The sequence below is a fragment of the Lineus longissimus genome, chromosome 4, assembly GCF_910592395.1.
Source record: "Lineus longissimus chromosome 4, tnLinLong1.2, whole genome shotgun sequence".
Classification (NCBI taxonomy): Eukaryota; Metazoa; Nemertea; class Pilidiophora; order Heteronemertea; family Lineidae; genus Lineus; species Lineus longissimus.
The window spans coordinates 2,713,830-2,735,762 of record NC_088311.1 but is presented as its reverse complement, the minus strand read 5'-3'; the positions used below and the strand labels follow the sequence as shown (position 1 = coordinate 2,735,762).

At 41.5% G+C, this 21,933-nt stretch overlaps 3 protein-coding genes across 3 annotated transcripts; 2 read left to right on the top strand and 1 right to left on the bottom strand.

Annotated features, from left to right (window-relative positions):
• The first annotated feature begins 1,179 nt into the window (after positions 1 to 1,179).
• LOC135486235 (uncharacterized) lies at positions 1,180 to 8,946 on the top strand. Its single transcript, XM_064768895.1, has 12 exons — positions 1,180 to 1,196; positions 1,434 to 1,575; positions 2,468 to 2,602; positions 2,814 to 3,014; positions 4,033 to 4,254; positions 4,593 to 4,739; positions 5,181 to 5,510; positions 6,392 to 6,526; positions 6,843 to 7,043; positions 7,280 to 7,504; positions 7,845 to 7,991; positions 8,432 to 8,946. The coding sequence occupies exons 2-12, from the start codon at positions 1,506 to 1,508 to the stop codon at positions 8,749 to 8,751; spliced, it is 2,133 nt and encodes a 710-aa protein (XP_064624965.1). The 5' UTR covers positions 1,180 to 1,196; positions 1,434 to 1,505; the 3' UTR covers positions 8,752 to 8,946.
• A 418-nt stretch (positions 8,947 to 9,364) lies between these two features.
• LOC135486055 (uncharacterized) lies at positions 9,365 to 14,568 on the top strand. The gene is made up of 7 exons (XM_064768538.1): positions 9,365 to 9,587; positions 10,525 to 10,644; positions 11,149 to 11,445; positions 11,697 to 11,832; positions 11,991 to 12,187; positions 12,536 to 12,805; positions 13,223 to 14,568. The coding sequence occupies exons 1-7, from the start codon at positions 9,515 to 9,517 to the stop codon at positions 14,044 to 14,046; spliced, it is 1,917 nt and encodes a 638-aa protein (XP_064624608.1). The 5' UTR covers positions 9,365 to 9,514; the 3' UTR covers positions 14,047 to 14,568.
• A 79-nt stretch (positions 14,569 to 14,647) lies between these two features.
• LOC135486056 (G-protein coupled receptor 183-A-like) lies at positions 14,648 to 16,578 on the bottom strand. The gene is made up of 2 exons (XM_064768539.1): positions 16,399 to 16,578; positions 14,648 to 16,081 (listed from the first exon to the last, which is right to left on the bottom strand). Exon 2 carries the CDS (start codon positions 15,866 to 15,868, stop codon positions 14,690 to 14,692), a length of 1,179 nt encoding a protein of 392 aa, XP_064624609.1. The 5' UTR covers positions 15,869 to 16,081; positions 16,399 to 16,578; the 3' UTR covers positions 14,648 to 14,689.
• Positions 16,579 to 21,933: the final 5,355 nt, after the last annotated feature.

Here is a 21,933-nt window from a genome sequence, read left to right as displayed (position 1 = left end):
CAATGATGCTACAACTTTTATCATAATAAGTACATTGCTGCTAAAAGGAAAAAAAATGTTGCTCTCTAGTCCAGTGTAAAAGAAATTATAGTCGTGGCCAGTAATAAACATTGTGGACAATATCTTATATGTAGGAAAGACGAAGCCATTGACCGTCGCTTTTATTTAGGGTGGTCAATTCCACTCGAACAAGGTAACCGTCCACACTCAATAAGGTATATCTCGGCTTCATTAGTATTTGTGCACGTGCTACCCCTACAGCACGGAATGAAAACAGACATTTTAGTCCTGTAATACAACAAGTATACCATTGGTAACAGTAGTAACTGTCCCAGAACGTCGCAACTCCACACGAAAGGAGAATTTTTGGTTGAGTCCCACCCTATTCCTGTTGGACAGCAGGATTTCTCAGGAGTAACAGTCAGATGCGTGATATAGTGGCTTAGAGTCACATAGTTGAATGTAGGTTTCTGGTGTGAACAAGTTCCATCAATGCAAAGTAAGAAATGTATTAGTATTACGGGTTACGCTAGATTTCCTTACATTATATATTCCGATTGCAAGGCAATAACCTCCGAAAGGAGGTAACAGTTCGATCCCGGCTTCTCTCCTGTGTTCGAAAGATAACGAGGAGAGTCCAATTGACTGGAGATCTGCATCTTGAGTTGCCCGAGTGGCGAGTGTCGGCGGTCGCGTTCCTCCAATCGCTTGACAGCCAGGGCGCTTATCGCCACCTTGCAGATCGGATACGGGAAATTAGCGCGGCAATGCGAAGCGGTGACACTGCAGGATCAATAGATGGCAATTTAGTTTTACAGCTTTAAAGGTGGAGTCTGACGATAATGATGTGTCATCGGTCACTCCGAGTTGCCAAGGGTTTTGTGCCGGACCAGTTGATCAGATGATATTTAAGTGATTTATAATGATATTCGAAGTGGAAGTGGAACAAATTCGTATTTAGCCAATGGGTTAAATGAATAAAGACAAATAAATGCTTTTAATGATTGTAACATAATTAGGTCAAATACCTATGTACACGAGTTCAGGCGACAGTCTTGACATTTTGTTGTCGCGATAAAATCTAGATTGCTATATATTCATATCTTATATCATCTATCCTCAGATTTATAAGGTCAGTTTTGCATGAATAAATTCCGGTGTTGTTCCACGACCTCATAACTGGCATGAAAACACGGGTAAGTTATCTATCTTTCCAAACCAAAGACCCCCACACGGTAGAACAAAGCTGGAATTCATGAATGCGAAACTGGCCTTATATGTCCGCGAATAGAGTACACATAATCATACCAGGGTGACCTAGTTACTAGAACAGCAGCTATCCGACAAAGCACATGTATGTTCAAAATTAACAGTTTTTATCTCATCATTTTTAAATGTCAAACGTATGTCAAAGGGCTCACTCTGTTTTGAAGTTCTCCAGCAGATAGGACAATTTCTGTTGGATACGCAGTTGAACCGATCATACGAAGACGGCCAAATATTTCATGGTTGGCAAGATGGGACTTTTTGTCACTGTCGTGCTCCTAGGGATGGTGATTGCAGCGTCATGCAACGGTAAGGGTAAACAGATTGAAAGCAGAGTTGAGTTATGGTCCGCATCTAATGTTGTTTGTCTTGAGGAGAAGAATACCACTTTTACCCATAGTGGCCCTCAAAGGCATACCAATCTTCATAGGCTTGGGAACCTCAGTGAGAGGATTCCTCTGTTAGCCGTACTCTATAAATAAGGACATAGATGTTTTGTTCATGGTCATTACCGGTCAGTGTATGAAAATGGTCAAGACAGCATTTTTCAGTCCCAATGGTGAATTATTTGAAAAAAGAAGCGTTTTCTTCCAAATCCCGCCGAATCTTTACGAAGATATAGAATGTTCTGTAGTTGGCAACATGGAGTGGACCATGGGACCTTTCATCACCCGGTTGTTCTGAAAGGAATGATATCTACTGCTTTATGTGTGGCAAGGTTTTCGATATGTCGTTGGTTGGATAACTTAAGAACCAGAAGCTTTTTCTTCTGAATGGCAAACAACATGAAATCAGTTATCAACAAGCATCATCATTGAAGTTAATTCACTCGATCATCAACAAAAAACATGCGTCGTCGTCGCTTTTTGTAAAATCTTATCGTAAACAAACGAATTTTCACATTTGCTGTTCCTGATAATCTGCTTCAGTTGGGATAGGAACTTTCTTTTTGACCATTCATATCAGTTTCCCGCACTATCACAAACACACTAATCCATTGTCACAGTATTTAGATGCATTGGGGACATGAGTTAAATTCGGTGGTGACAGTAGGGAAAGGTGGCCATTGTTATATATCAGTAACTAGAACAGGTAAGCTGAAAACTATGACGGGACTTCATTTTTTCCACATTGCCTTACATCAGATATTCATAATCGAGCTCGCCTTATCGCTTTTTGCTTCCATCTATCAATAAAACAGTTTGTCCAAACCGAAACAACTTTGGTAAAGACTGCGCATACGAGTGCCACTGTTCCGGCAATCAACCTTGTAATGAAGATGGATCCTGTCCGAATGGATGTGCCGACGGCTGGTCGGGGGAGTACTGTCAAATGGGTAAGTGTTTTTTATTACTTGTATTATAGAGACATTTTGAGTGCAAGACAAATCATGTAATCACCGACCATACGCAATACTTTCTATTCTAAGTGTCTCCCATTCTAAGTGACCATTATGTAACTTCCAGTGTTCAGCAATAACGGACGGCATCCTTTTCAATTCTAATTTCTTAATATTATTGGGTGATAAACCCATTGTCTCTGATCAGGTAACGCTGCTCAAGGAAAGAATGCCACACAAAGTTCAACTATCACCGATTTCCGAGCGTCACTTGCTGTTGATGGTAGAACGAGCCAAGCCCGTCCCCACTGCACTTACACGTATCAATCTGACCAACCATGGTGGATGGTTGATCTCGGAAGAGACTATGTTCTCAGTGGTTTGAGGATATTTACTTGCAGCAGCTGTGGTACGTTCTTCGTAATCATAGCCAATCAAAGCATTTAGAGTCAATCGCAAAATAGCATTCTGTCAGATCAGGTTCATCACAACCGTTTTCGCCGACCAGTTTTCGAACGTTCTTCCGTTCTCTTATCGCATGCAGGGAACATTTATCGAGTGTAGTTTTTTCGTCCAGAGTCGGACAAAATTGTACAGCCGATCATGAAATCGGCGTTATTTCCAAATTTTCACTTTAATGAACTTTGCTAGTACAATAAGTACATGATCTTTCATGTATCAATCAATCAATGTATCACATTTATATAGCGCCCTTATCAGTCCTATATTGGGCCGTTCAAAGGCGTTTAAAAAAATGTCGATCTCTCAAAGCAAAAGGCGTATTTTGATAGTTAATCCCTGGAGGTGAAAGGAGCTGCTGCAAAGCGCTCATTTCCTTACTGTGCATACCCCTGGTATCTAAAGGAACACTATTTTACCACTGTATTATACGCGCCGGTCACCGATCCAAAGGTTGACCGCGCTCAACGTTGCTTAACTTCATTCCCCCCTTCGGACAGAGATGGATCGTCCGCGATCCTACTTAGCACTTCATGCGTCTCAGTACCGAACTACAAATCCAGAGCGTGGGAAGGTCTGCCAGATGTATTGTACGCGCCGGTCACCGATCCAAAGGTTGACCGCGCTCAACGTTGCTTGACTTCCACTCTGGGGCCAACGCGCCAACCACTGGGCCATAAAGGAATTCCCTCATGGCCGGCGGGTTAAGCCGTGCCATATACCTGGGGGTACTGTACAACCACAAACCAGTTAAGACTTTTTGCCAGATAATGTGATTACAGTTTAAACATTACTACAACTATCACCGAATGTTGCTGACCATTTAAAATATTATTCAAGGACATATGGATCCGTGGCTCGCATCCTCTTAAAAACCTACAAAAGGTACTCAATTCAACATCAATACTGTGTTTTAAGGCATTCTAAACACTATCTAATACAATTATACTTTCTTTCACAATTTAAAGGAGGCCCAGGAAGCTTTAAAATCTGGATGAGAAATTCACCAAGTACGGATTCGTCAAGTGGCAACCTCTGCTATCATTACGCTCCTGGTTATATATCATCAGGGGCATCCCCAACAATAACGTGTACCACCCCGGCCGTTGGCAGATATCTGATCATCAAACGGATGGAAACGGACAACTTGGTTTTATGTGAAGTTATCACAGATGCATTCCAGTTCAGAGGTATGTTCATGTTCTCATAAAGATGTATACCTTCTTTTAAATTATTTTAGTTTAAATCTGCTTGCGTCCACATGACCAGAATATATGTCAGTTTAGCATCACCTTACCTAATACCACTCTAACTGTGTTGCACAGGTGAGATACTTTACAAAATTAGTAGTTTACTCTGGACGCAAGAAATTACCAATATCAGAGAAAACCTTTACTGCCTGAAAAAAATGACAGATTTCCTTGTCTTAGCATTCTCTCGTAAGAGTGGTTCTAGAACGCATCTATAAACCCAAATGAGAATAGGTTTCGATTCTACATACCTAATGTCAGAGATGTTTATCTTCTAGCATGCGAAAACAAACGATATGGTCCCAACTGTAACATCCAATGCCAGTGTGCCAATAACATCTCATGCGATGTATCGACAGGGGTGTGTCCTTCCGGCTGCAATGAAAATTACACAGGGCCTTCATGCAATTTGCCCCGGGGAAAAGGTAAGCGTTTCTCTCAGGTTACATGCTTCATTCATGGTATGCCCAACAACAAAAATCGAAATGAAAGTACTTTAATTCTGAGGTAGCATTATAATTTTCCAATACAGTTGTCGCTTTAAAAATCGAATAGAACGTGTTTGACTCTTGACATTTTTTAAAGATTCCCGAAGTCCTGTATCTCTAAACACTATCACAAGTCTGTCATTTGGTAAATTACGACACAGAGCTCATAGATCGAGGACAGACAGCGTCCCAGCGAAACCGTGCTACATATACAGCGGAGAGTGGAACACACACCGAAATACTAAGAATGATCGCCGAGATCCATAGAGTTCACTTACATATCAACCGGTAAAGTATGTACCAAATTGATGCATTCTACACCAATGTTTTATTCTTAACACAGTAGTGCTTCCATTAAGTTTGTTTCTAAATCACCAGGACTACCGATGCTATCAAAGACAGAGTCTACTTCCAATTCTGTCGCCGTCCAATGGCCTAATATCAGACCCCATGACAGTGGCAATGATACATGGTCCGTGTCACGGTATGAGCTGAAATATCACCCAGAAAAATCAACCAACCAGACGAAGACAGTTTCGTTCCCATCACCAAGAGGATTAATCAGTCACAACGTGACTGGTCTGGAACCATTGACAAACTACAGCTACCAGATTGGTGCTGTGTACCGCTCCACCAAGACGGGACAGGTGATAGAAAGCGAGGGGCCTGTCACAACTTTTAAGACGCTGGCGATGATTTGGCCTGGTGGTAAGTGATACATGGACAATAAGAATCAATTTCATGGAGAGCACAAGGAGCGTTTATAAGACTAATGGTCTTCCCCTATTTGAAATATAAGTTACATAATAGCGATTGGCTAATGATACCAAAGGTTCGTTGCTACTTCCCTGTCCCTTGAATCGAAGAGAAGCCCAGCCGAAAAATTTATTTCATTTCGATTTTATCAGCGCAAATTTTCTGCAAAAATTCTAAACGTCTTGATAATTCACCGCCACCTATTTGTTGAAAACCGGCCGCTTGATGAAGACAATTTACGTTGCGAGTTTCATCGCCATCTAGCTGTTGTGAAGACCACTAACACGTCTTAATGGAGACAATTCATGTTTCGAGTTATATTGCCATCTAGTAGTTGTGAAGACAACTACACGTCTTGATGAAGACATTTCACGTTTTGATCATGAGTTTCATCTCCACATCTCGCTTTCGTGAAGACAACTGTATGCCTACGTCTTACTGCAGCATGCCTAACCAACATCATGCTAAATATTCCTTGTATCCGTACATAATATGTTGGCCGACGTGCCAGGAGACCCTTGGTCCATTATCCGTGGCTTCATAAATACGTTTTGGCAACTCCAGTGACAAGTTACGTACATGTATACAGTAAAGACCCACTTCCTCGTTGGATCACTCAAACTCGATCCGGGTGCCAACCAGCTGCATGCCGACGTTTCAATCTAGGTCACCATGTCACAAACACTTCTTTCGACGGGAATATTTCACTTTGGATAAATTTTGCCTATTTAGAGTGGCTCAATTCTTGAGCATGTAAACTGAAAACGATGACAGCCCCTCCCCCCCCCGCACCACCACCACCCACTTTACCCTTTATATGTTTACTTCAATAGGTTGTCCGAAACAAAACAACTTTGGTAAACATTGCGCATATGAGTGCCACTGTTCCGGCAATCAACCTTGTTATGAAGATGGATCCTGTCCGAATGGATGTGCCGACGGCTGGTCAGGGTGGTACTGTCAAAGGGGTACGTGCTTCCCTATTACTAGTGTTCCTGAGAACACGGAGAATTAACCCTATATGTATTGCAAAGTATTAGTTTTCTTCATTCTTGTCGTTATTTACCTTATATTCCATGCTTTTTGCCCTTACTGTCGCAAGTATTCCCAGAAACCAAATATGCCTCTAGGCCTAGCCCGTGAGCAATTTTGTTCCGAATCGGAAACATCACTAAGGACTAACTCAAAGGGGTACAACCTTGCTTTCAATGTTAATCAAAAATCATACACGGCTATCGTTTATCCGTTTTGATATCATTGAGTGGTAATTCCATTGTCTTTCAGGTAATGCTGCTCGAGGAAAGAATGCCACACAAAGTTCGACTGTCGGGTACTTCAGAGCGTCACGTGCTGTTGATGGCGGAAGGAGCCGATCCCTCTTCTACTGCACTTACACCTATACATCAGATAACGCATGGTGGAGAGTTGATCTAGGAAGAGATCACGTTCTCCTAGGCTTGAGTATGATGACTTCATACACCATTGGTACGTTTCCTGCAATCCTAGCCAAACAAAGTATTTACAGGCTATCACAAAGATCATCTAGAAGAGCGCAGGCAAAAAGGCATTTCCAGAAAAACGAAAATGGTTGCAAAATGGACCCATGGTCGAGAAAGCCCATGAAATCTAAAATCGAATTTAATCGAACACTTAAACGATGTTAATCACGTTTATTCTATCATATCTAAATCTGTTAATAGCATGCTTTCTTTCCCATAAAGATGACATAGGACCCCGATCAAAAATCTGGATGAGAGATACACCAAGTACGGATTCGTCAAGTGGTAATCTCTGCTCCCATCTCCCCCATGGCCGCTACGTACGAGGGCCATTACCATGGTTAAGGTGTTCCACCCCGGCTATTGGCAGATATCTGATCATTAAACTCATGGAGAAAGACAACTTGGTTTTATGTGAAGTGGTCATCGATGCGTTCCAGTTCAGAGGTATGTTCGTGTCAATATCATAATTTATAAACTTTTCAATCAATTTCGATTTAAATGCGCTTGTATCGACATTAAACGTAGATAAGTTGAGCCTTTTCTCGCATATAATTCGCAACGCAAGAGATTACCTACTAGACATAATATTTGAAAAAGGTTAAAAAGGATTTGAAAGCTGAGTGCAGAAACGTACCATAAGTACCACGAAACCATTGAGAAAAACCTTGACTGGCTAGAAAAAAGGGCAGATAGCCCGTCTCGTAAGAGTTGTTCTGATACGCATTTGTAAACCCCAATTAGAGTACGTCTCGATTCTTAAATGTCAGAGAAATTTATCTTTCAGAGTGTGATAACAAACGATATGGTCCCAACTGTAACATCCAATGCCAGTGTGCCAATAACGTATCATGCGATGTATCGACAGGGGTGTGTCCTTCCGGTTGTAATGATAATTACACAGGGCCTTCATGCAATCTGCCCCGGGGAAAAGGTAAGGTTTCATGGGGCATGCTCATCAACAAAACCCCAAGTGAAAGTACCCCCAACATGCGATAAATTGATCTTCCCGTACGATTGTCGTTTAAAATCGAATAGAACATCTCTGACTTTGATGATTTCCAAAGCCCACAGTGTCGCACAACAAGATGGACACTGTCACAGCTTTAGTCTGTTTTCTTGTTCCTTCTCTCGACAATTTAAGACATCGAGCTGATTTAGGACCACAACCCCGAGGTTGGACAGCCTCCTAGCATTAAACGTACAACTGGAGGGAACGAAAACCGAACTGATGACGATTCGCAGAGATTTCGTTTAAAGAGGTTTCGGCAGTGAAGTAAACAGTTGATCCATTCTACCACTGGTCTTCAATGTTTTGTTATTTCTCAGATGTAGAAGGATTTACACCTAGTTCCCTTCCTTTTATTTTTCCAGGACTACCTATTGTATCCAAGACGGAATCTACATCAAATTCAATCACCGTCCAATGGCCTTATATAAGACCTCGAGACAGTATCTATAATAAATGGTCCGTGAAACAGTTTGAGCTAAAGTATTACCCAGAAGAGTCAACTAACTCGACGAAGACAGTTCAGTTCCCATCACCAACAAGACTGATTAGTCACACTGTGACTGGTCTCGAACCATTGACAAACTACCACTTCCAGATTGGTGTCAAGTACCGCTCGGTCCCGAATGGACAGGAGATTGAAAGCGAGGGGCCGGTCTCAACCTTTAAGACGCTGGCGGTGTGATTGGGCCTGGTGGTAATATCTGTAGTTGGGAGATAATTAGGAATCAGTTTTACCTCTTTATAATTGTTATTGGTGGTTATGGTAAAGTTCCATGAAATATACTCCATTTAATAGTATCGTAAATACATGTATAATGATTAGTGTAGCCGCCTCCAGCAGGCCCTTTGATTCAATAAATTCAAAGAAGATATGTTATCGTCATCTTGTTTTTGTGAAGCCTTGATGAAGAAAAGTCACGTTTCGAGTTTCATTGTCATCTCGATCTTGTGGAAACGACGAAGACAAGTTATTCACACGTAATGTCGCATTCTGCATCATCTGGTCATGATCAAGTAATATATTCATTGTGGGTACAGCTTATAGTATAGGTCTACGTGCTTGGGGACGTTTTGTACATAAAGAAATATTCAGAGTTTTATCAATATGATTTTGCTCCAGAGACAATAACTAAAGTCGAAGTTTATACCATTTCCTGGTTGGATTGATTTCACGCGATGACACGCATGTTGCAGTCTCAATCTAGGCCACTATGTCATACACTTAAAAACAAATTTGTTAACACTTAATTCTCGAGTGGTCAACACAACCCAGTTGCACAAAATGTAGTAACCACACGTGCATCGTCATTCTGACATTTCGGCTTGCCAAGATAACCTCGCAACAGGAAGTGAAAACAAGCCAGACAAAGCATTCAGCTATCTCTTATTCTCCAACACGGAACGGAAAGACTTTTGAAGAGGGAGAGGGAACATTCTGGAGCAAAATGCGGCAACAAGGGCTTCTGGCGTTGTTCATTCTACTTGTTGCACCTGCCCTTGGTGACATCATACCAGCAGGTAGGTCTGCCTTCTCCCTGATTTCATTCTAAATTCATCATATGAGAGCCTCAGTTTTAGCAGAAAACGACAAGAATATCCTGTCCAGATAAAAAGCCCTGCATGAATAAGCTTGTACAGCTCGATTCTCCGACGACCGTATGGTGGGCCTTGCAACCATTGGTCCTCAATGACTACTCGGTCAAACATGTTTGAAAACAGCTTTTGGCCCTACTCTTCCAACATGAATATTACGTGAGGAAAACAAGACAAGATAATCAACGTTAAATAGCCGACGGGGACAAGGGTGTTGCAGTTATGGAGATGATAATTCTCTAAGAATGTGGTCAATATTAAGTGCCATTTTTGTCACCACTGGGAGAATAAGGTGAACAAAAAGTCACGGCAGTGATCACAATGAGGAAAATGGAAATTGCATCAGGAGAGCCAAGCTTAATGATTCACATAGGCTAGCAACGTCAAACTTTACTGCATTCAAACGAAGATACCTATGGAGAATGTCAATATGTTACCTTGCAGTTGTCACAAAATAGATACTTGTGATGCCTTTTTTCTTCAGTGTTACTCCCATTAGCATAGGTAGTTAGTGTGAGGTTGGGCCATTTCAAAAGTAAAAAAATGGGGGAAGAGTTATCTAACATTGGACATGATAACCATTTCCCGTTATGAGTCACGCAAATCTTAGAAAATGTTGGGAATTCCGAATCTCCAGGAAATCCTGGTAAAGTGATTATAGCAGATTAACCCTTTGATTACAAGGAGCCCTATAATAATTAGAATATCACCATATCAGTTGCCGTAGCTGCCTGTTTTGTCGTAATGGAAGATTTAGGCGCCGGTAGAGATAGTAGAGACACCTATTGGCGACTTAATGTAACATAATTTAGACTCCTAGCCTAGATTCCCTTAAAAAGTTTTCTTTGATTCTAAATTTCAGATTTTGAAGCCATCGATCTGCAAATTCTACCCGATTCCATGATCTTCACAGAGGAGATGAGCAATTTCTGCCTGAACATTACCACCAAGGTTAAGGGAACAGGCGTACGCGTGCTTGAAGGTATTGAATATCTCTGATAGAAAAATGCTTTGAATTCTCAAGAATCCATTTGATCAGTGTTCATGTAAAAATAGCACAAGCGGGTCGGGGGCAAGAAAGAGGGCGGCGACTGAGAATGAATTACAGCTTGTTGTTCGTTTAAAGCACACAGAACTCCTTCCCCCATCGTGACCCTCAAGAGTAGACGGCCATTCACGAATTGACCTGCTCCAGTCCTGGTAATAAACACATCAGAACTTTGTGAATATTAACCCTAAGCTTCAAGATGCCTTTCTCGACAGATTCAAAGCTAATGTCAAAATGTTAGCCATGATGCCAACATGATGATGATGATGATGGTATGGCGTATTTGCATTACATGTTGAACGCGAGTAGCACATTTAATGGGTTGTCATCAGCAAGCAAATGTTTGCCCGTAGCCCGCTCTGAATGAGCACCACTGGGTAGAACAGAGTGAGCCCACTTGGAAAACCTGAGAATCTACTGTCAAATTCTACTTTCCAGGCCACACATTCAAAGGAAGCATGCACATTATCGGCGAAGGTTACACGCAACTGCGAGGTCAGACAGTCAACTTCTCAGTCAGCTACGTTGAGGAAAAAACCAGGACGGGAATAAGGGACGGCACTACTTTCTCCGCCATCGCTACGACCTTCAGTACTTGGTTGGGATCATGGATCTGCTCGCGTGCAAGGCTTTTGTGTGTCGAGATCAACTCAGGGCCCAAGGTTGAAGAGAAAAACAAAGCAGATAACTGGATTTGCAAGGATATCAGAGAGCGAATGAAGTGTCAAACTCAAGGTGAGTTGTCTCAACCGAGAACCGGTTTTGTAAAAAAAACTTTAATCTTTCTCTTTTTGATCACAAACTGGTGACTAGTCGCTGGTCAAAATTAATGCCAAAGGCTGTCTGCGAATCAAGTCAGTTGATATCAGAAGAACTTTGGCCATAGGGTATCTCAGTGGATCCCTTAACCATCTCCACTGAGAACAGCAGAGCGTCAAAGACGAAAAAAGACTACATGTATGTGATGTTTGAATATTGTCTTTCAGCGACAAAGCTTCCAACTTGTAAAGTACCTGCCTTCCCGGAGTTCATCAAGAAACCAACTGATACATACGCCGACATCAACGAGAGTGTAGTATTTGAGTGCGCCATCAAACCGAAGAGAGCTAAGACAATTGAATGGCAAGTCAGTGAACTACGCCACACACCTTGACCCCACACACAAACACAGCCTTATAGGACGACTTTTTTGGGATGAGATTTGACTTCATGGAAAGCATATCTTCACACTGAAGATTCAATTTGAAAATACAAATTATATCATTTTACATTTACCATAGGTTTTTCGAGGGCAATCCAATCAAGCAAGGTGATCCCAACTTCTTGAATGCTTGGTTATACCCTGGAGGTGTCCTCATGCTAAACCCAATCGCCGACCACCACTTCGGCTTCTACAGGTGCGAGGCAACAGACTGGAGTGGAAATGTAATAACAGCAACGGGATTGCTCGAAGACAAGGCACAGGCTTGTGATTACTGTAAGTAAATGTGTACCTCCAGTGGCCAATGGTCAAATGAATAAGTGTAAGCCAGGCTACGACGGTTGCCCAGTTAAAACTGATATGTGTAATTTGGACCTAACCTTCCACCCAACCATCCGCGCGCAGTGGGCAAGGAGGTCGTCTACGTGAGACAACAACCAATATCATGGGTCAAACGAACGCATTTTAGACCAAAACTGCATGTGGCCGTACCCACAGTGGACATTCTCTTGAATGTGAGAAACGATCGAGGTTTAAAGACTCAATGGCGTTAAATGCTTTATCATGAAGCAATCAACAGCAAATGAACCAGCACCCAGAGCTAAATTTATTTCCATTTTACAGTGATGGTAGAGAAACCTCTCAACAGGACACTTAAGGCTGGACGCCCAGTCCTGCTGAACTGTATGGCAGAGGATGCAGATAGCGTCTCCTGGTATCATAAAGGCCAACTAGTAAAAGATGATGCAGGGCATAAACAGCTGACGTACGGTCAGCTCCTCATTCACAGTATCTCTGTAAAGGATGCTGGCGAGTATGAATGTGTGGCGGAGAAAGGCAACCTAGCTTGTTCTGAGAGGTCGACCATTCGGGTATTCAACAATTCGGACGAAGGTAACATTACAAAGGTTATCATTTTCGATCGGTTGTCTCTAGTCGGATAATAGGCGGATCGCCTCTCAAATGAACAGAGCTAGGAAACGCGATGATGTGAGCTTCATCTAACAGCTGACAGGCGCTGTCGGTTGTGAAGCAATCTCTTAAACACTTTAGGTCGTGTATGGCTTGATACTGACATCACTTTTCTCTTTGCAACTGGGCTAAACTATTCCACTTTCACGGAGGCCGTAACAAGGCAAATTAAAGCCTCATCGTTCAAGGAGCTCGTGTTTATCCCAACAAAATTCGTCTTCCGCATTATTTTGATCCTTATAAAATACACTCACACAAATACACTCCTATGTTAAAGTGCTATAATCGTTCACTCAGCCATATTTCTGCAAAGCTGATGTATTTCTCTTCAATTTTTAGTGTGTGGTTTGCCAGTCCTGAACCAGCCGATTCCACTGGACAGCAGCACAAAGCGAACAGGCTTCATCGTCGGAGGCAACGATGCCCCTGAAGGATCATCACCGTGGCAGGCCATGTTATGGTTCGCCGGTACTCCTCCGAAAGATAAGCGAGGCGTAGCCTTGGGTCGGGACTTCTGCGCGGGAGTCCTCATAGACGACCAATGGGTGGTCACTGCCGCCCACTGTATTGCTTCTATGCAAACAGAATATAGCCACAATCTTCAAGCTTCAGAAGTTATGGTTCGCCTTGGAAAAAGATCTCGATTCCACGTCGGGAAGTACGAAAGAAACGTCAGCGTGGTAGAGATAAAGATGAACAACTTTGTAAAACTAACCTTCGACAATGATATCGCTTTACTGAAACTTGCAGAACACGTCGAATTTAGCGACCATATTCGCCCGATTTGTCTGGGAAACGCGTCAATGAACCGACCACATACACAGGCCCTCATCACCGGGTGGGGACGGCTTTCAGAGCACGGCCACCGTCCGACAAACCTTCAACAAGTGACCATTCCTATCCGGAACCGCACCGAATGCCGACAATCAACCACCAGTCCACTGACAGGGAATATGTTCTGTGCTGGTTCAGGCATGCGACGTGGTGCCGATTCATGCAAGGGGGACAGTGGAGGTCCACTGAGTGTCCGCAAGGGAAGCAAGTGGTACCTCCTCGGACTCGTCAGCTGGGGAGAGGGATGTTCCCAGGCTGGTAGATACGGATTCTATACCAAAGTTACTAACTATAAAAACTGGATCCTCCAGCATGCTTTAAAGGTTTAGAGAAAAGAAATAAGAGGTGCTCTGTCAGGAGCTTCAGTTAGTGCTAAATAAACTGTTCGTCATTGTTTACCGTAGCCAATTGGAAATGCTATTCATGCTGCAACTTTTGTAGAACACATCTCATTTTATTAAGTAGCCCGTTTCAGAGCATTGCAAGATATATAGACACCTGAAGTCAGTTATACATATTCAAGGAAAGACATGAAAGGAACGATGTTTTCCACGTAGTTATGAAAAAGTATAATACGATGCATTATTCATCGTTACCAATTATAATCTTATTTCGAACGTTTGTTCCTTGAATGAGGTGAAAATTAGACACCAGCAGAAATCAAGAATTTCTTTGTTTACTGATCCGTTTGGTGTGGTTTATGTCAAAGGACTATTGACTATTGAGAAAACAACAACAACAACAACAACAAACAACACTTCCAAAATTAAAACTCATGTCGTATTCAACGGAATAAGTTGCAAGTGTTGTACAATAGGTCTTGATTAAATATACATCTATAAGAATGGTCACACTGTTTTTTCGACAATTTTATGCAGTAACTCATTTTAAACCCAATATGGATCAATTACTTTAATGCTGGCTGATCACTTCCGTCTACCGTCCTAGGAAAAAGCTGTTCACTTTAGTTCTTTATGGCGTTACTGAATTCTGGTTGCCTTTACTTCCTTGAATAGGGGATTGTCTACCAGTACTGTTTTCACTGCCACATGAAAATCCAATGAATAATAACTTCAGATCCTCCCGAAATTTATGACAGCTCAACATGTACATGTAAAAGTTTATGCCCGGGTTCAAAGTCATAAGCGTGGCGGAGATTTCATATAAAAACCCACGAAGTTTCTTAACGTCCGGGTCCGTCTCAACCAGACGCTGCAAAGTGGTGTCATGGTTCCATATGAAATAGTCAAGCGAGTATGGAGCCAGGGCAATGATAAAAATACCGGAAACTAACAACAACATGGCGGTTATCTGTCCCTCCTTTGCTAACCCTGACCCCAACGAATGCAAAGTGACATCACTTCCTGTTTCACTTGCGGCGTGGCCGAGACTTAACTTCCTTTTATGCCGACGATGCAATATTACAGTTGCAACAATTGAAACATTCAAGCAAATGACAATCAACAGAGGAACAAAAAACACGACACTGAGGACCACAGTCTGTGAGATTTGTTCGTGATTTGGGTTAGGTAGTGCGCACTTCTCCTTTAAGACCAGAGAATCTGGGTTGTAGACACTCAGAAACCACTGACAGTTCACTGTGAGTGAGATCATGACCAGTGCCGCCAAGGCCTTCTTCGCGCGGACTGTGGTGCACATCGTAAGACTCCTGAATGGAAAGACGACGGCAATAAAGCGATCGATCGTCATCAGGACTAAAATCCAGTGCGAATTAGTTAGAGTCACGTGAAAGAAATACATGTATTCCTTGCAGAACCAATGCCCATTCTCCAGGAAGAAGTGTGTGAAAAGCCACCACATGTAACGTTGTAAGTTCAGAAACAGTAACTCTGTGGTGTCGGAGATTGCCAAGATTCTCATGTAAAAACAAGTCGATTGGTCAGCATATTTCGGCTTCCTGAGAATAAGGAAAGACAGCACATTACCAATGATTCCCACAACTATGATGATTGGTGGCAGTATTATATGGATGAATAAGATTGTAGCTTGGAATGGATCATCGTTGTCCGACGCAGGAGTAACCCCACATGTCTCATTCTCTGTTGAGTTGCACGAAGCAGTGTCATTTGGAGTCACAACTGGTACAGAAGACCTCTTTACCATGAATCTTAGTCGGTCTAGGTGATCCATCGTTACCTAAATCGATGTCACGAAGTTCCCTTTACTTGATATACAGAGCGCTCATGAACAACCACTAGTCCTCCAGATTGTCCTAGTAACAGCACGGCAAAGAATTCCGATAGCCGATAGTCCACGTGTTTGCAATATCTTTTGCATTCAGATATTGCAGTCCTCTGTTAAGCAATCGTGTATGGTTGTGGGAAATGGCAACTGTGTTCCTTGCTGAAAAGTGAATAGGGAAACAGTAACTTTACAAGAACTTTGATTAGCAACTAATATGAACGACAACAGCGGGTAGTATGTATGTTAAATTACATTATTACACCAAGACTTTAGGTAAAGTAATCTTGTAAATACAGAGCCGCTTCTCCACTGACAACAGCCCTTTGGATGTCAAAACGAAGACGAATCCATCAGTTCTAAATGAATTCTGCTTGTTGGTCTGGCCACTCGTATTACTTAAACCAACAAATAAACGAACAAAGCCAACTCATTCAGTTTACACAACACCTCATACAATGCAACCAAAGGGAACTTACCACACTTCGCATCTAATTCTATCAAAGTTCTCTCGAATTTTCCACGATCCACGGGAATTTAGGGTGTATTGCAATTCGGTGGTATTTGTGGATCAGGTTATCTTTCTGTCACGAAGTAATACTGTCTGCACGCTTGTTTTGGTATCTAATCACCCTACCTGCACGACTACTCGAACTGTCGTACTTCCCGGTGAAATTAGACATAAAATCAAATATTTGGGACAATATTGACAAGCGGTTATGCGACATTAACCTTATCAGTGTTATGATCGTGATGAAGGCACATATATATCAAATTGTGTTGATGAACACGAGGTGTCAATAATTCTTAGTAGTATATACAGACGTTATGACAGTTATGTATTCAATAGTGAATATAATAGAAGTGGTACGAATTGTCGCGAGCTTGAACTAGTTACATAGACAAGGATGTAGATTCAAATCTGCTATGCCTGCGACATGTATCTGTATAGCCTGTCAAAACTTGACCACCAGCAGTCGCTACAGCCAGAATCATCTGCTGTTATTCGTTACAGCCAGTCACGTCTGCTATGTATTTCAGAGGAAGAAAGCGGACTATTACACCGAATCTTTACACATTATAGCAGAAGGTCAGTTACACCAGTCAGTCTGAAACAGACGTTCTCATTACTAGCCAGCCTAAGCGAGCGACAGCTACTCAATCTCTACCGTAACTAGATATTCCTAAAAGGTGTCTCCACTTCCTTGAGAAGCTGAGACAGATCAATAATACTAACTCTCCAGACACACATGAATAATTCAAAACGCCACTTGGATATTTTATGATCACATGTCTGCCTGGGGTTTGAAATCAATATCAGAGATTGAAGCACTGAAAGGTGGCAGCACGTTCTGACAAAAACCGGACCATTCTGTCAAACGGAACAAATAAGCTTCTATTGTAAGTGCATGTCTTCACATATCTTTACCTATTCTTCTTCTTCTCAATGTCGCCAAGATACTCAGCTTTAAGGTACATTCCGTCTCTTCCATTGACTGAATGACAAATGGATTCTGCCTCCCAGGATTCTGGTATTCTTGCACTCGCTCACTGTAGTATCGATGTTAACATTGTTCTCTGCGCTATGAACGAGTACGCTCGGCCAGCACACAGCTTCATTATTGTGCTCAGTCAGTACATTTAAACCACAAGAATCAATTTTTGGTACCAGACGGATGGCATAGAGACATTTTTCCGTTGATGATAATATGACCAGGCGATGTGCACGAATATATACATGTAACGCGATCGTAGGCTAGCTGAAATATACAGCGTACTATTCCAAACCGGACGGGTTGCGTATGCCTCTAAAATTTAGTAGAAATATGTGTTTTGACTCAAAAGTCAATGATTTTCGTCAAATTTAACAGTTTTTACCCCGTGCATTTCGGACCTATAACAGGCTACCCTATGATACAGAGGAAGCGACAAGATCATAAGGGACGAGGTCATCAGGCCGTGGACCTTGCCTGTCACAATTGTGGCATGATAACGTATAACCCCTTGAACATTTGAAAATAAAATGTGCCTGTGATGTTGTCTGACCAGTGATAGCAACCAGCAGCACAATGAGGTGATATAGTTCAACTGACTTGGGACAGATGGCTGTTGAAACCACATCATACAGCAAATACATCGCCATATCAAATAGTCTTGTGGGATGTTTTTGCCCTACTTTTTCCAATGTGAGATTTTGAAATCGAAACCAAGTCATATGCTTTGGACATCGTTGTTTTTATTACAGGAGCTGATGGGCTCACACTTCTATAGCTTTTCTAGTTCAGAACATAAAGTAACAATAATCATGCAAAATTGGATAGTTGATGGATTGAAGTAGGCCAATCAACACGTTCATCGCAACCCATCTGAAAGTTAACGTCACTGGATCGAGGAATGACTGAGGGCAAAGATGACGGTTGAATGATATGATATACATTCATGTATGTACTCAACGTAATCATATGACTTTAATCGTTCTGAACTATAACCTAGAATATCTGAGCAAATAAGATATTCATTATTTGCAAATGGTTTGAAAGGGTCAACAGAATGATGAAATTGAATTAAAATATCCGAGGAAAAAAATAAGCATTATTCCGAGTGGTTTGAAAGGGTCAACAAAATGATGAAATTGCTCGGCAATCACTTCACGGACTCTCGTTAATATCTAAATACGTGGATGGCCTGACCCCCACATTAACACTGATAGGACTAAATCAATGAAAAATGAGACCAGCCACGATTTATTCCCCCAGGAAGTGACCACCTCCCAATATGCAAAAGCAGTGATATAAGCGCCTTAAACCCAGAGTGACCACCACAAATCTGCCACTATGGCGTATAATATTGATAAATAGCCTAGAATCCATATCTGGTCATTACATAGGATATTTTCAAATTTAGTTGGTCAGCTGTGGCCAGAGATGTTATTGCAATCTCTGATGCGGATAACCAGAAAAGTTTTGTTGATTGGATGTGAGTGTGGCTAGAACAAATGGGAAATAAAATATAAATACGACATAGGACATTGATCATGGCACCACTTAAAACCATCCGGCAGTCATTTTCTATCGCTAATGACCTGCTATCAGGGAGTTCATGGTTGGCAATAGGACAGGATCACCATCATGTTGCTTCTAGAGACAAAAATCTAACTCACTGGTCAATACCGTCAAAGCCTGGTTTAAATTTGAAGCCGAGTTTAAGGTTTTCAGTCCAATTCTGTTTACACGTAATGAATACAAATTTCAACGATGAGTATGTATGCCAAAGTTTCATGGCGTTGCGTGTCAAATACTGCACCAAAGCAGAGTTTATTTCTAACTGCCATCTGGCCATATATAACTAACGTGCATGTACATTAACAAACCTGGGTTTTAGAGGGAATTATGTCACGTAACCGTTAACGAAGAGTCAAATAATTCCTGATTTATCAGAGAGGTTGGGTTGTTCACCTACAACACCACTGGTTCCAATTGGCCTGTTGCCTTTAAGCTAAAGCTCACGAATAATCAAGAGTCAATTCTTTGTCAAATTGATCCTCAAACTGACACATTCAAATTGGCACACCATCAAAGATGGCCGATAGTGTCCCTGGCCGCGACTGATTTAACTTCAAACCTCATTTGTTTGATCATAACTCTGATAGGGACCAGCCAATATAAAAACATGTCACTCAAGCAATACTATATTAGAATACACCATTCCAAAGCAACTTTATCGTTCAGATTTCTTTGGTTGGGATTATAGAGAATTTATAGCAACACAAAAAGTCATGTCACTCTGGAGAGCCTATGAATATCTTGCATATTTTGATGGAGGCTTCTCTAGGAAATGACAGGCAATGACAGGTTTCTTCATCCCTCAAAGGGATCATCTCAAAGCTAGTTTGTGATGCCTCAAGAGCGTGACCTGAACAGTCTTTCATGAATACTATCGCCATTTTGCTCACTGAATGTTTGGGCACGTTAACATATTTTGAAACGCATTCCATTTTTGAAACGTTTTATCTTTCGGCAAAATGTCAACTAGTTCGGGGATTAGGCTGCATGCCTATACACGCAGTGTATACGTACACGTAGGTTTTACATGGTTTGATCGATGTACATTATTGCACTTCAAATGTTTTAAAACTGTTTTAAATCAATGCAGGCCAATATAAAAACTACTTCACTATTCAGAGATTAATTGTGCTCTTAACTTGATGCAAATGCTATTCAATACGAAAAATTTGCCATATAAATTTTATGAAATCTTTATTAAACATAAATTTTGACCATCGATACAGAGTACTGCTAGCGATAATTCTGCTTGATGTCACTCAATGTATCATTAGATTGCTTCTGTTTAGAGTGCGGTACACACACGAACGCCGACCCAACTGTTGGTACTTCGATCTTAGAACTTGAACGTCAGCGGAATACCACCTTTGATACCCCTGTCAACTGATTACCAGGCCACTTATCAAAACTTGTTATACCTCCCATCATGTTCTAGTATGATCATACAAACTGATAAAGTCAAAGGTCCTGATGGAAGAAAATAGCAATTTCAGCTCAAATCTCCACTAATCCTCCACATTCCACTATCAGTGTCATCAGGTTTTTAGTAGGCTATTCCAAATTCCTATTTCGACAAACTTTGTCATAATCATTTCTCACTCATCTGAACAAGCGGCCCGCGCCAGATCGACCACGATTGATTTTGACTTATTTCACAATAATTTGAATTTCATTTCATCGTGGGTAATAATGGGAAAGTGCTTAATCTCTCTGTAGACTTTCAATTCTGATGAACTGATTATGCATTAGACTCGTTATTTCGTCGCGCTGAGTTCTTTTATCTGACATCTGATCGTGATGGAAAAACATGGTGGCAGATATCGTATCTTTACGATCGGTGATCAGTGTGAAGAGAGATCAACAACATGTATAATGATGTGCAAATTTCATGTCAGTTGTTGCTATAACTCTATCATAAACTTTCCGAGATGTTATCAGTAGACTCGAAGTCATACATCAAACATTCAACCATCAGTTCGAGTAGATTCTCCTTTAATGGAATAGAACTTTCGAATGCCTATTCCACTTAGTCAGAGCAGTGCCACGCATGACCTTTTTACCATGCGACCCTTAAAATCAGAATAGGAGGGATTTCACCAGGGGTTTGAAATATCGAGAGGCGGAATGAAGCCAATGTAGAAAGTCGTGTCTTCCTATCTTCAACATAAGGCATTGATTGTTCTTCACTGTTCGCGTAGATGGCAGCTGTGCCATTCTTTGCTATGATTCAGCGCCACACAACCATCCACTATTAGCACATACTCCCGGCCCAAGCATCGGCAAATCAACTACGGTATCAACGCCTCTTCGAACTGAAGATACAACTGGAAGATACTATCTCGAGCCAAAAAGCTAAATCTTGGCAAAGGTTCATTGGAGTTTGGTTCTCTTTGGAAGAAGAAAGAAAACTCTTAACTGTAGCACAAATTTATCGACTGATTTACTGGAAATCAAGTGGTTGTTTACGTTATCACGTTATCCTCTAATGCATCTATGCCATAACACCAAAAGTAGTACTTGGGCAAAATGTCACGCAAATGCAAGGTTTTCAGGTGAAATATTTCTTTGCAATTATTGCATGCTAAGCAGATTGACCTTTTTCGATTTTGGAAGTCTGTAATGCAGGTTGAGTGCTTTGTACTTTTCCCACGCAGACCCCAGGACACATCAAGTTCATATGCTACTTCTCTTTCCCAGTTTTAAGGTGTTGGAGAAGACCAGGTAATGGTGGACATATGCTTCTCAATTCACACCTAGATGAAGTCCTATTTCATGTTGACCATTAGGAAAGTGGCAATCATTGGCCATGTCTGGTCAACATGTAAGGATTCAAGCCATATGGGCTCACTCTATCACTAATGACTCTATGTGCCATTGGAGACAATTAAAGGTCACTCTGAGGTAGGATGATAAATTCCCAAGGAAAATGCCACTTGTCATTCGCAAATCTGG